This window comes from Diadema antillarum, unplaced genomic scaffold (genome assembly GCF_040938485.1).
Source record: "Diadema antillarum isolate AM-2024a unplaced genomic scaffold, OU_Dant_1.0 scf00000100, whole genome shotgun sequence".
Taxonomy (NCBI): Eukaryota; Metazoa; Echinodermata; class Echinoidea; order Diadematoida; family Diadematidae; genus Diadema; species Diadema antillarum.
In genome coordinates, this window is record NW_027270989.1 from 1,397,419 (window position 1) to 1,412,533 (window position 15,115).

Here is a 15,115-nt window from a genome sequence, read left to right on the forward strand (position 1 = left end):
ACAGTTGTCATAACTGTCATATAAGCAAAATGCCGCATGGCTCGAATTGAAGTGATTGCCATTTGGAGTGTGTCATTTTTAGATATGAAACATCGGTCAGTTGTGGATAAATAAAGCTCTTGGTCTAGGGGTGACTGGCCACTTTGATTCAAGTCCTTGCTCCATCATGCTAAAGGGATTCATCACTGTAGGTATGTAGGGTGTGCACAGCATTTGTGGATAGTGCCAACCATACATCAGCGGATGGACAGCTGTTCGTTACGCTTGATATAGACATTTTCCGGCATACTCTGCACACTGCCCCTGCCGTGTGTTGAAAGCTGCAATCACAGCCTCCTTATTTATTTTCTCACTCTCTCTTTCTTTGAGGTATTTCAATTTGCACGACAATAATGTAGGAAATTAGGTTCAATATCGTGTTGATCTCATTTCACGTTACATGCACCAAATACCACACATCTTCAAAGCAATTTTTTTTAACTTTTATATTGCTTTTTGTTATTATTTGAAAAAAACATTTTAGATACCTGAAATGATTTCGCAGGTTTTTCATTTAGTTGATGCAAAGGAAGACAAGTGTTTTCTTTCCAACAAGTAAAGCATTAAGGGAATCCAGGATGTGCACAAAGATTTGTCAGTTTCCTTCTGATGCTATTAGGGTCAGTGAAAATTGCAATGGACTACATGAAGATTTAAGAAGAACTTGCTTTCCTTATGAGTTTTGTAAGTAATTGTTCACTGCCCTTAAATGTTTGTCTGTACAGTAACTGAACTGTGCACAACTTTGTTCTTTTATTCTACATTTTCCTACCAAGGTCTGTTAGGTAGACTGCTGAATAGCAGTAGGCTCACTGACATCATCATGCAGGCAGACAGTCAGCCTAGCTTCTCTGCCACTATGAAGAAGGTAAGGCCAGGCCAATCTGCCTCCTGTTCCCCATACCCCCAGCCTTATCTCCCCCACCCTCCCCTCCCCGCTCTCCATATCTCTTTCTATGTCTTTCTAACAGTGCTTCCATATTATTTATTATGCTTCTTTGTTTTCTCTGTGATTCAACATCTGTCCTCTGTTTCTTTAGCTCTCTCTGTCCCTTGACTCACTCTCCACCCATCTCTTTTCTTTTTCAGTCTTTATCAGCGTCGCGCTTTTATCTTAAATTCTTTTGTCTTACTCTGCATTTGTCAATCTCTTTCTCTTCTCAGGCTGTCAGTCTTTTGCACCTGTCTCTCTCCCTCTCCCTGTTTCTTTCTCTCTCCCAGTTTCTTCTTATCCACTCTCGGAGGCCGAGCATTCCATCTGGGTCACAGGGCCCTACCTCACTTACTAGTAGTCTTGTCCACAGGCTTTAGTATGATTACTTTGCTACTATTCGAGCCTCGGGCAAGTGCAGAGGATGGTTCTGGAAATCTAGCTTGCTGGCAGCTGACCCACTTACATCCAGTCCCTCGTAGGACAGTTCATTAGCTTACATGTGATGGAATCACATTTCATGTGTGTAGGGTTATAGCCAGGAATTATAAAAGCAGAGCTATGGGAACTAGTAGGAGGAGAAGCTTTATGGCATATTTTTGTTTTCATTTTATGTGTTCAAATGTTATCTGTATCGCAAATGACATATTATCTTGAATGGCATACCAGAAACCCCTCCCACTTACACACTTAATACAAGCCATACTATCATCAGTAGATATGAAATTAGGGCTACATATCCCGACCTCCTCCTCCTCCTCCTCCTCCTCCTCCTTCTCCCCGATCTTTGTTGCTTAAAGATGGTTGTAAGGAGGAAGAGGCTTTCATATTCATCTTTTTCGTCCTCTAATGTCTGCACAGTGTCATGCACTTATTTCGAGCAAATTCTATCGCGACATCAGCATGAAAGGCAATGTAAGAAAATGGACATGTTAAAACAGTAGGGGGCGCTCTTTCACAATTCTGAGCTATCTTAGTGTTGCAGTATCATTCTTTCAGCAGGATAAGATCAAATTGTAATTGCAGGGAATGTGTGTTTTTTTGTCAGTGGAAGATACATTTGTGTCAATTTGGCATAATAAGGTATAGAAGTATTTAGAGGTCTTAGGAGTGTTCATAAAATATGCAAATGATTTTAGTATTACATGATCATTTACAAAAATATAAAATCATAATCTTTGTGCAAAATTTATTTAGATGCTTGTGAGCCGGATTGAGATTCTCCAGACTGGATGTGTACAGTGCATTTCTCAGGTAATTGTCTATGATAACGGTCCTGGACCCAGGTCTTACACAGAGCAGTTCTTGGATGAGGACATAGCAGAATTCCTGTTTGAAGCCCTGTCTACAACGGATTCTCTCTTGCTCAGGTAATTTACCTTTTTACTTGCACCAAATAAATTAAAGATTACGCTGAATTGGATGACATTAATAAACTGGAAACCAACGCTTCTTACCATCAGGCTTCTCAAAATACTAATAGTTTTGCGGGCATGCTGCCTAGATATCAATATTCGACTAAATCGATGTTGTGACAGAAAAGAATGAACACTTTAAAACATGAATAAGCCTATTCACCTGGATGTGTGTGTATGTGTGTGTGCATGTTGAGTCCTTTCTTTATCATTCGTCTTGCCTGGACATAGATTCTGAATCCTGCAAAATGTCTTGCCTGTCATGTCACATTTCAGTGCCATCTTCTCCTGCCTGCTGCTCCTTGCCAAACATGACTCTTTCTTCACTAAGTGCCATTCAGTGTATGGGATCGACGCTATCGTAAGAGCGCTGCAGCACTGTCAGGCAACAAGCACGGGCACACTTTCAGATGGGTAAGATTGTTTCCCCCTCCTTTCTTGAGAGAAGAAAGGCAAACGCTCAATGTTTTTTTTTTTTTTTTTCTGTGGGGAGGTCGTAGGGGAAAGGAATCTGTTTGATTCGTCTGATTCATATGGGGGAAAAAAGTCCCTTCCATGCCCTTCCCTTTTCGACCTAACATAAGTCAATTATTCCATATACATTACATTACTATAACATAACAGCTGTGATACCAGATGGTTATGTTTTAGAGATGATGCTCCACCTGTCAAGAGAAAGGCAAAAATGGACTTGCCTACAAACCTTCATGGCTGTACAAATTACAGAAGCGCTGAAAAGAGCCTTCAGCAATATTTTCATCTTAAGATCAATGGATGCATCATGTAAAAGAGTCCATTGAAGATTAATTGTATTTCAAGTGTTCAAACTAAGAACATGATGAATTTCTGTTTTTGTGTCTCACCTTCAGATTGCAGCTTCTGGCAAGATTCTGGAGAGGTATATTTCCATCTTCAAGATCAATGGATACATCGTGTAAAAGAGTCCTTTGAAGATTAATTGTATTTTAAGTGTACAAACGATTAGAACATGATGCATTTTTTTTTTTTTTTACTTTTGTGTCTCACCTTTAGATTGCAGCTTCTGAGCAAGATTCTGGAGAGGTATGTATGTAGAAAGATTACTTTGCAGCTTGAGTTTCCCTTCTTTTTGCCTGATCAATCACAACACATGCATGGATTTGGGACTGGATCTTAATGTTGATTTTGTCATGGCGAGTTAGAGGTGCATAGAAGTGCGCTACTTGCCATGCCCCTCAAAGCCAGATGTAAACGGCACAGACTTGACAATGCTTATATCGCACTGTCCTAGATCGTGGCACCACCCTCAGACTTATTCATGCTTTTGTCACGTCAAGACTGGACGCATGTAATGCACTTCTCGGTAACGCACATGCAAAAACCATCGCTAAGCTCAAACGGGTACAAAACATAGCAGCAAGAATCACAGAACGGGCGACCACACACACCAGTACCAAACTTCTCCTCAGAAACCTCCACTGGCTCCCTGTCTGCAAGCGTGTAGAATACAAAATACTTCTTCTCACATACAAAGCACTCACTGGTGAAGCTCCATCCTACATTTCTGACCTCATCCACGTCTACACACCTCCTCGTGCTCTCCGATCACAACACCAACTACTTCTTCAAGTCCCCCGCTTCAACACTCAATACTATGGCTCATGTTCCTTTTCTGTCATGGCACCCACCCTATGGAACACCCTACCCAACTCTGTTCGCACCGCACCAACACAAGAGACTTTCAAAACTAAACTAAAGACGTATTCATTTAATCAATACTTTGGTCATTTTTCGTAATTTCTTTATTGTTGTTGTAGTCAAGTTGTATTGTATTACATATGTATTTTCTAATTGTATTGTTATTATAAAAATTTTTGTAAAGCGCGTAGAGACTTCAGTGTAACATGCGCTATATAAGCAGAATGTATTATTATTATTATCATATTGGTAGGCCTCACAGGAAGAGCAGTCAGACAATCATTATGATGATGGTGGTGATGTCAGTAGTGATCACAATGACAATGTGATGAAAGGTGATGATAACATTGAAGATGCTGATGATATTGATAACAGTAATGATGACAAGGTGAATGAAGATGACATTGATGACGATAAAGATGATGATGACAATGATGATGATGATGACGATAATGATAATGATGATGATGATGAAGAAGAAGTAGAAGATAATTAAAGATAACAATTGTGAAAATATTAGGATGCTTATCACTGCAACTATCATCTTTATGATCTGTAATTTGTCGTCTCTCCCATACACTGTATCCTAGGCAACCAGAGGATCTCAAGCTGCTCACCAGTGCCAACATCAGCAGACACATATGTGACATCTTGGCTGATTGCATCAAACAACCAGACAGCAATGTCACCACACAAGCTACCTTGGCCTTCAAATATCTACTGAGGTAAATATCTTTTGTATTGAAATACCCCTCCTCCCACAGGAAAAGTTAATTAATATCTAAAAAGAGGCAGAATCTGTCTTCTGCATCAGGTGAAAATGAGGATCCATCTACTCTGAGAAATTTGAGTAAATTAGTAAAATGCATTTCTCTCTTTGCCTGAAAGATATAACCTGAATGGTGCAGGCAGAGGTAACAGAGGCAATACATTGTGCCAACAACATTGACATTCATAATGGATTTATTTCTAAATTTTATATGGTCTTTGGACAATTTTGTTTTTGAATGACTGAACTAGCCTCTACTTCAATCCATCTTAACTTTTCCTCTTTATACATAAAGGCCATAATTCTCTATCAGCTATTCATATTTTGAAAATTCATCTGGTATTCTTTACCTTTACTGAGCAGTTTGGACACACTTTTTATGTTAAATGAATGAATGCAAGTAGTTGAGTGTCTATCTTTTAGAGAAAAGCGCAAAAGGAAACCTTTGAAAGTTTTTTATCTCCGCAGTGGTAATGTGTAGGATATATTTAACTCTCAAGTTTATCAATCAACAGACGTGACCATCAACCCAGTCCAGTGGATTTCCAGCAGCTGACCAAACCCATGGATAAAGTCCTGACCATCCTGCAAAGTCTGCCCCGACCACTGGCCAAGACATCACAGCCAGGCGGAGAGAAGCCGAGAGGGAGAGGGGATGGTCGAGTGAAAGATGAAGCTATCAGCAAGCGTCAAGACTGCCTGGAAAGATGTTTAGATGTGGTTCTGAGTGGACTCAGGTATATTCCCAACCAGAGGTCGTTGGAACGTGCCAAAACATATTTCGGAGAGTAATATCTCAAGTGAAATAATGTACCTATCACATGTATGGCTTGGAGATGATAATTGAGATCATGGTTAGAATATTGCTTAAGAAAACACATTCAGCTGCAGAATGCAATAAATCCTACCTTAGAATTAATCCTTTCAAATGAAACAAACCCTGAAAGTTATTTTTTCTATATTATTGAAGTATGAAATGTGCACATATGAATGTTCATGTCATTGTTTGTAAAATACTTTACAAGATACCAAATTGTCATCAAATTTACGATAGCAAATTTTGAGCGAGAAAGTGGGAAAAAAGAGCATTTTCTATAATATCCTGCATCTTTACCATAGAAAGAACAACCGAGCATCCTGCCTTTCTATTATGATAACTAGAAAAGAATATCATATTCCCACATTTTGTTAAAATAGAAATTCATGCCTGCTTGTATTTTTCCCACTGATGAGTGTAGAATAAGTGTGTCATCATTCTTCGCTCACCATGAGTGTGAGAGTGCAGCGAACTGCAATATTTTAATATTGTTTTGAGAGCGAGGTAATTCATACGGCAGTGAAAACTTCTACTGCAGATGACAATAAATAATGAGGATTACAAGGAACTCGCTCCTCTGCAGATTATGCCAGGTATGTCAAGAGGATCCAACAGCAGATCCAGAAGCGTTCTCCTCCCCCAAGCTTCCCACCGCCGCATCGTCCCAGCCAAACTACCCCCTGCCTGCACCATCCTCCCCTGGCTGCTCCCAGCAGGTGGGACCGACCCGTGAGAACAGCCTGGCTGCCTTCATCACCTACCTCCTGGACGCGGTGGACAAAATCTGCATTCCTGTGGTCATGGTGAGACTCGGAAGACTCTGACAGAGGGGAAAAAAAGGAACAAGGCTCAGAAATTATTCACAATATTGCCTCCTATCAGCTTTCTACTTCATACATGTCATTCCTCATAAGTCTCTGTAGACAGATGCAAGGGTCTCAGACAGGGATTTAAATTCATCCGGTTTTGTTTCCGGTAGGAGTGTGATAGGAAAAGTGTTAGCAGTATACAGCCCTTTTGGTAGTGGCATCCTGACATTCACAAGCATAGAGATAGCTATTGACACCTACTGACTCCTGCATGAAATCGAATGATGGGTACTATGGCCTAATTACACTCTGCAAAACAAAGTTGATAAATGCTGCTCTTGCATCAGATGTCCTAATATAAACAAAATTGTACTGGAGATGCATATATCATCACAGTAAATGTTTGTGCCATCGTGAATATGATTTCTGGGATGAATGTTGCCATTATAATTGTCGCTATGGTTATTGATATTATCTTCCTCCCTCTTGTCCTAGTGACAGTTATCACAGTTATTACCTCCAGTTTTCAGTTATTCCCTTCATTAATGTTATCTTTTGTTTTCATGCTGATATGAAAACGTTGCTGTTTTGATTCAATTTAAACTGCCCCAGGCATACAACATATAGGTCCTTATAAAGTATGGGTCTATAAATGTTCACATTTTTCATAGGTGAACCATGACTGCCTGACCAATCCAGGTGTGTATACTGCCCTCTTTGGGAGCCTTGGGGTGAGCCTTGGTCTGCCGCAGGAGAAGGAGAGGGTGGTGCTCGCTGAAAAGTTGGGTGAGTTTAGGTCACAATCGACCTTTATGTCCTTCAATGAGAATTTCATCCACCACAGGGGATGGTGCTTCGTTAATAAACAAACTTTGAGAAAAATTCAGCAGTGTGTGCACTTATGTGTTACTAATGCCTATTCTAATTTTGGTAAGTTTTTTTTTTTCTCATCTACAAGTTCAACCATGTATTCTTATGTCATATTTTTAACTGTAGTAATTTCATGTAAATAATAATAATACATATCTTGATTCTTATTGTTGTTTCTCATAGTTGAATCATCTTTCATTCAGCTTGCTCTTGAGATCAGACACGTCTTCACAGCAGAAGAGGGGTAAGTTTCAAGAGCCTAGTATATGGCATAGTTGTTGAACTTCTTGCAGTCATTCCCAATTTAGTTTCTGTGCAGTACCATTTCACATACTAACACCTGAAAGCTATAGTAGTTAAATGAAGCATCTAACCTTTTGATTGCGTACTGTCAGAGGTTGAATGCTGCTGCTATGATGATTAATGCATGATGTCTGCGAATTTATACCAGTACATCACCAGTAAAATCTGAACTGGGGCTGTGACAAAAGTGCCCTTTTGGAGAACAGACTGTATCCAAAATCAGTGTTTGAAGGGTGGTTTAATGAATTACAGATTCAGCTGAGCTCATTTCACTAATATTTGAAACTAGCACTTGAATTTGAATATTTTTTTTTTTTTGTGTGGAAAGCATAACACTTGCAGACCTGCATAAATTGCACACATCCTTCTGGTGTTCATGTGCTGTAGATCAAGTGAATACTAGTAGTTGAAAGTCATCCCTCTCTTACAATGTTCAAACCAGCATCATGGTCCCTTTTGAGTGAGAGAGAACATATAATGACGTTCATAGTCTGAGATAGTGTCTCATTTGGTTATGAGCTTACACATATTAATGATTATATGCTCATGGAGATTTAAATTTTGTTATCACACTGACTTGATGTCTGTGTAGATCTGACCAAGTCAAAAAAGCTGCAGACATCTTTCTGGCTGAGCTGATATCTGCCATGTCATCTGACAAAGTCATGCTGGAAAGTATCCTGCCTCAAATCTCAGGTATAGTCATGTTCTTTTAAGGTGTTTAAGGCTCTGACTTGAGTGTTGATAATTTAAAACAATGATTTTCCTTCTACTGTAAGTATATGCGCCTGATTGGGTTAAAACAAATCATATAAATGAATAAGACCTCACTCCATTGATGCGGAGGACATGATTTATTGTTTGAAAAACGCCGAAACACACATTTTTTTTCCTTCTGTGTAACAAAGTTCACATGAGGTGTCTTTCTGTTTTATGTCCCTTTTACCTTTGTTTCCTAATCTAATCTCATTCTCTCTCACACTCTCTCTCTTTCTCTCTCTGTATCTATCTACATCTATATATCTATCCATGTATCTATTTATCCATTCATATATATACTTATTTTTCTATATATCTACCTATCTTTCTATCTATCTACATATCTATCTATTTATGTTACTTTCTCTTTATGGATCTGTTTTGCAATTCCTCCAAGTCATAAGTTTGCCCTTTGTTTGACAGGTTCACCAGCAGAACTTTGTCGTCTGCTAGACCACAGCAGTGTGTCAGAGAGGGGTGAGGGCGCTCTTTCACATCAGAGACTGCAGGAAGGTTTGCTTACACTTCTCTACCATGCATGGCTCAAGGGTGACCAGTAAGCATGCAGCCTCTCTGTAACTCCCAACACTGTCTTGAGTTATATTCCCCTTTAGATTATGTGTACTGTGTATTAAACTTATATGTCACAACAAGATCACCTGAGAAACAAACATATCTACTATAGTATTTAATCAACGATTCTCGTGTCAAGTTGTTTTCATTGCAACTGATTGGCAAATTGCCCTCCATCACCGTAAATACACACTGATTATTCAGTATATGGGCACACAACTTCGACATGCCCATGATTTTTAAAATGGTAGTTACTGAAAAAATCAAACAACAACTTAATGAATGGAGTGGAATTTGTCAATCAACAAACACATTTGTTTTGTCATGCATGTTTTGCGCTGACAGTGATAGCCTTGCCTCTGTATTTTGTGTTATTTTTTTGTTATTATGTTACTGCATTTGTTTTCTGTACAAACACAAGCAAACATCACATCTTTCTATAATGTCTTGTGATTTCATTGAGCCTATGTTTGCATGTAAACTGAGAATATTTCCTTTCTGGCAATGACTAAACAGACAACATCCAGTCTAGCATGACTTTGCCTCTTTGTGTTATTACCACTTTCTGTCTTCTTTGTGTAAGTGCCTCCAGTGTTTGCTTGTGCAGTGAGTCAATTGTTTTCTTAATTTGTTTGTATTAATTGCCATTTATTTTTAAAAATGATACATCGGCACCAATTACACTTTGCACAATTAAGATATCTCGGATGAACATTTTTTAAAATGTGTGCACCTTGAACAAGTGCATATTAAAACCATCGCAGAAATTCTTTGTACGAGAGGGTCATCTTTTTACTATAAAACACAATATTTTTTGCGGCATGATATTTTCGCGAATTGGAGCCGACAGCCTTATTCGCAGCATGAAATTTTCACAAGTTGCCTCTAATATTCAATGCATGTAGTGTAGACAAGATCTTTAGCGTGCATTTTAATTTTGCGAAACTCGGCTCTCGCAAAATTCATGAAATAAAAATGCACGTTTTACAGTATGTCACCCTGACCCTCAATTGCTCACTCACAGGTGGGTGGGTCCTGCTGAGCTCTGCCAGTGTTTGACGGCGTTCATTACCCAGCGCTCTGACATCTCATCCCTCAAACCCGACACAACCAAGCAGCTCCTCTTCCTCTTTGCTGACAGCTTTGTCAAGTCAGGTTGCCAAGGTGGAGAAAGGGGTAAGTTGATTAAACTCAACTTCATTTCTCAGTATCTCTGTCTGTTTATTTTACAGGTTGATTAAACTCAACATCATTTCTCAGTATCTCTGTCTGTTTATTTTACAGGTTGATTAAACTCAACATCATTTCTCAGTATCTCTGTCTGTTTATTTTGCAGGTTGATTAAAGTCAACATCATTTCTCAGTATCTCTGTCTGTTTATTTTACAGGTTGATTAAACTCAACATCATTTCTCAGTATCTCTGTCTGTTTATTTTACAGGTTGATTAAACTCAACATCATTTCTCAGTATCTCTGTCTGTTTATTTTACAGGTTGATTAAACTCAACTTCATTTCTCAGTATCTCTGTCTGTTTATTTTGCAGGTTGATTAAAGTCAACATCATTTCTCAGTATCTCTGTCTGTTTATTTTGCAGGTTGATTAAAGTCAACATCATTTCTCAGTATCTCTGTCTGTTTATTTTACAGGTTGATTAAAGTCAACATCATTTCTCAGTATCTCTGTCTGTTTATTTTGCAGGTTGATTAAAGTCAACATCATTTCTCAGTATCTCTGTCTGTTTATTTTACAGGTTGATTAAAGTCAACATCATTTCTCAGTATCTCTGTCTGTTTATTTTGCAGGTTGATTAAACTCAACATCATTTCTCAGTATCTCTGTCTGTTTATTTTGCAGGTTGATTAAAGTCAACATCATTTCTCAGTATCTCTGTCTGTTTATTTTACAGGTTGATTAAACTCAACATCATTTCTCAGTATCTCTGTCTGTTTATTTTACAGGTTGATTAAAGTCAACATCATTTCTCAGTATCTCTGTCTGTTTATTTTACAGGTTGATTAAACTCAACATCATTTCTCAGTATCTCTGTCTGTTTATTTTGCAGGTTGATTAAAGTCAACATCATTTCTCAGTATCTCTGTCTGTTTATTTTACAGGTTGATTAAACTCAACATCATTTCTCAGTATCTCTGTCTGTTTATTTTACAGGTTGATTAAACTCAACATCATTTCTCAGTATCTCTGTCTGTTTATTTTACAGGTTGATTAAACTCAACTTCATTTCTCAGTATCTCTGTCTGTTTATTTTGCAGGTTGATTAAAGTCAACATCATTTCTCAGTATCTCTGTCTGTTTATTTTGCAGGTTGATTAAAGTCAACATCATTTCTCAGTATCTCTGTCTGTTTATTTTACAGGTTGATTAAAGTCAACATCATTTCTCAGTATCTCTGTCTGTTTATTTTACAGGTTGATTAAACTCAACATCATTTCTCAGTATCTCTGTCTGTTTATTTTACAGGTTGATTAAACTCAACTTCATTTCTCAGTATCTCTGTCTGTTTATTTTGCAGGTTGATTAAAGTCAACATCATTTCTCAGTATCTCTGTCTGTTTATTTTGCAGGTTGATTAAAGTCAACATCATTTCTCAGTATCTCTGTCTGTTTATTTTGCAGGTTGATTAAACTCAACATCATTTCTCAGTATCTCTGTCTGTTTATTTTGCAGGTTGATTAAAGTCAACATCATTTCTCAGTATCTCTGTCTGTTTATTTTGCAGGTTGATTAAACTCAACATCATTTCTCAGTATCTCTGTCTGTTTATTTTGCAGGTTGATTAAAGTCAACATCATTTCTCAGTATCTCTGTCTGTTTATTTTGCAGGTTGATTAAACTCAACATCATTTCTCAATATCTCTGTCTGTTTATTTTGCAGGTTGATTAAAGTCAACATCATTTCTCAGTATCTCTGTCTGTTTATTTTGCAGGTTGATTAAACTCAACATCATTTCTCAGTATCTCTGTCTGTTTATTTTACAGGTTGATTAAACTCAACTTCATTTCTCAGTATCTCTGTCTGTTTATTTTACAGGTTGATTAAACTCAACTTCATTTCTCAGTATCTCTGTCTGTTTATTTTACAGGTTGATTAAACTCAACTTCATTTCTCAGTATCTCTGTCTGTTTATTTTGCAGGTTGATTAAAGTCAACATCATTTCTCAGTATCTCTGTCTGTTTATTTTGCAGGTTGATTAAAGTCAACATCATTTCTCAGTATCTCTGTCTGTTTATTTTACAGGTTGATTAAACTCAACATCATTTCTCAGTATCTCTGTCTGTTTATTTTGCAGGTTTTTGTTTTAGAGAGCAGGGTTAGGGATGGGGGATGGGGTAGGAAGGGGTAGGAGGTTCATTTAAGGTACCAAAATGATTTTAGGGCATAATATAAAATTTTATCAGCATGTAATGAAAGCATTTTGAAAAATTCTGTGTTAACCACTAAACAGTAGACCTTATGTTTGAAATGCAAGTGGTGCATTCTTTCACTTATACAAGATTAGTTATAAATTTGGTAGACAAAATTAAATGCAAAATTATGTGACTGTTGAAAGCAGTTGGCCTCTTGGTGCTTAATTTCCTACTCATTCTAAGTGCAGTGTGTGCTGAGAACCATTAATAAAAGCTCTTTGCAACCTAGATAGTCAACACATCAGATCCACATGAAGGTACCCTGGTTCAATGGTAGATTTTTTGTAAATCAAAGTAAGAGATATGATTATGCCTGGAGAGGACAGTGTTCATTAGATTTCATGGATCAAATCTTGCATGATACTTTCTGTTTTTCAAGCATCATCCATGTTGGCAGACCATTTGAGTAAGATGGAGATATCTTCAGTATTCACCAATCATCAGAGTGTGGTCCAATGGATCTTCACCAGCACCAGCATTCCTGAACAGATCGTTGACGCCATTGTAAGAACTAAAACATTAAAGTTTGTAACATTTTATATCAAGAATACTAATAAAAACTGTTCTCCAATTTATAATTCCTTTGCCCACGTAGGCCTACCTTGTATTATTTCTCCATGAAAATTCTCCAAATTTTAGGAGTACTTGTAAAACATAATGATCTGAGGTCCAGTATGATGACCCTAACTCTTTAGCCAATTTACATTTGGAAATAGTCTTTGAACAAAGTTGAATCGATGGTTCTTATTATCGAAATGAATGAATAAAGATATTGATTAAAAGTACACAAAATTCCCAAAATCAATCTTGAAAGTGGGAATGCATCCAATCAGTGCATTATTTTGCAGGTTGATTAAAGTCAACATCATTTCTCAGTATCTCTGTCTGTTTATTTTACAGGTTGATTAAACTCAACTTCATTTCTCAGTATCTCTGTCTGTTTATTTTGCAGGTTGATTAAAGTCAACATCATTTCTCAGTATCTCTGTCTGTTTATTTTGCAGGTTGATTAAAGTCAACATCATTTCTCAGTATCTCTGTCTGTTTATTTTACAGGTTGATTAAAGTCAACATCATTTCTCAGTATCTCTGTCTGTTTATTTTACAGGTTGATTAAACTCAACATCATTTCTCAGTATCTCTGTCTGTTTATTTTACAGGTTGATTAAACTCAACATCATTTCTCAGTATCTCTGTCTGTTTATTTTACAGGTTGATTAAACTCAACTTCATTTCTCAGTATCTCTGTCTGTTTATTTTGCAGGTTGATTAAAGTCAACATCATTTCTCAGTATCTCTGTCTGTTTATTTTGCAGGTTGATTAAAGTCAACATCATTTCTCAGTATCTCTGTCTGTTTATTTTACAGGTTGATTAAAGTCAACATCATTTCTCAGTATCTCTGTCTGTTTATTTTGCAGGTTGATTAAAGTCAACATCATTTCTCAGTATCTCTGTCTGTTTATTTTACAGGTTGATTAAAGTCAACATCATTTCTCAGTATCTCTGTCTGTTTATTTTGCAGGTTGATTAAACTCAACATCATTTCTCAGTATCTCTGTCTGTTTATTTTACAGGTTGATTAAACTCAACATCATTTCTCAGTATCTCTGTCTGTTTATTTTACAGGTTGATTAAAGTCAACATCATTTCTCAGTATCTCTGTCTGTTTATTTTACAGGTTGATTAAACTCAACTTCATTTCTCAGTATCTCTGTCTGTTTATTTTGCAGGTTGATTAAAGTCAACATCATTTCTCAGTATCTCTGTCTGTTTATTTTGCAGGTTGATTAAAGTCAACATCATTTCTCAGTATCTCTGTCTGTTTATTTTACAGGTTGATTAAACTCAACTTCATTTCTCAGTATCTCTGTCTGTTTATTTTGCAGGTTGATTAAACTCAACTTCATTTCTCAGTATCTCTGTCTGTTTATTTTGCAGGTTGATTAAAGTCAACATCATTTCTCAGTATCTCTGTCTGTTTATTTTGCAGGTTGATTAAAGTCAACATCATTTCTCAGTATCTCTGTCTGTTTATTTTGCAGGTTGATTAAAGTCAACATCATTTCTCAGTATCTCTGTCTGTTTATTTTACAGGTTGATTAAACTCAACTTCATTTCTCAGTATCTCTGTCTGTTTATTTTGCAGGTTGATTAAAGTCAACATCATTTCTCAGTATCTCTGTCTGTTTATTTTGCAGGTTGATTAAAGTCAACATCATTTCTCAATATCTCTGTCTGTTTATTTTGCAGGTTGATTAAAGTCAACATCATTTCTCAGTATCTCTGTTTATTTTACAGGTTGATTAAACTCAACTTCATTTCTCAGTATCTCTGTCTGTTTATTTTGCAGGTTGATTAAACTCAACTTCATTTCTCAGTATCTCTGTCTGTTTATTTTGCAGGTTGATTAAAGTCAACATCATTTCTCAGTATCTCTGTCTGTTTATTTTGCAGGTTGATTAAAGTCAACATCATTTCTCAGTATCTCTGTCTGTTTATTTTGCAGGTTGATTAAACTCAACATCATTTCTCAATATCTCTGTCTGTTTATTTTGCAGGTTGATTAAAGTCAACATCATTTCTCAGTATCTCTGTCTGTTTATTTTGCAGGTTGATTAAACTCAACATCATTTCTCAGTATCTCTGTCTGTTTATTTTACAGGTTGATTAAACTCAACTTCATTTCTCAGTATCTCTGTCTGTTTATTTTACAGGTTGATT

General features: G+C 37.0%; 1 protein-coding gene across 1 annotated transcript in view; it reads left to right on the forward strand.

Moving 5' to 3' along the window:
- Positions 1-15,115, forward strand: part of LOC139718829 (meiosis inhibitor protein 1-like) — a 61,872-nt gene that overhangs the window by 36,710 nt on the left and 10,047 nt on the right. Inside the window, exons 4-15 of the mRNA XM_071630294.1 lie at positions 816-907; positions 2,168-2,340; positions 2,662-2,799; positions 3,418-3,447; positions 4,653-4,787; positions 5,347-5,568; positions 6,232-6,451; positions 7,129-7,243; positions 7,511-7,571; positions 8,223-8,326; positions 8,813-8,945; positions 9,987-10,138. Of these exons, the coding sequence (XP_071486395.1) occupies positions 816-907; positions 2,168-2,340; positions 2,662-2,799; positions 3,418-3,447; positions 4,653-4,787; positions 5,347-5,568; positions 6,232-6,451; positions 7,129-7,243; positions 7,511-7,571; positions 8,223-8,326; positions 8,813-8,945; positions 9,987-10,138 (1,575 nt within the window). The remainder of the gene's footprint in view (positions 1-815; positions 908-2,167; positions 2,341-2,661; positions 2,800-3,417; positions 3,448-4,652; positions 4,788-5,346; positions 5,569-6,231; positions 6,452-7,128; positions 7,244-7,510; positions 7,572-8,222; positions 8,327-8,812; positions 8,946-9,986; positions 10,139-15,115) is intronic.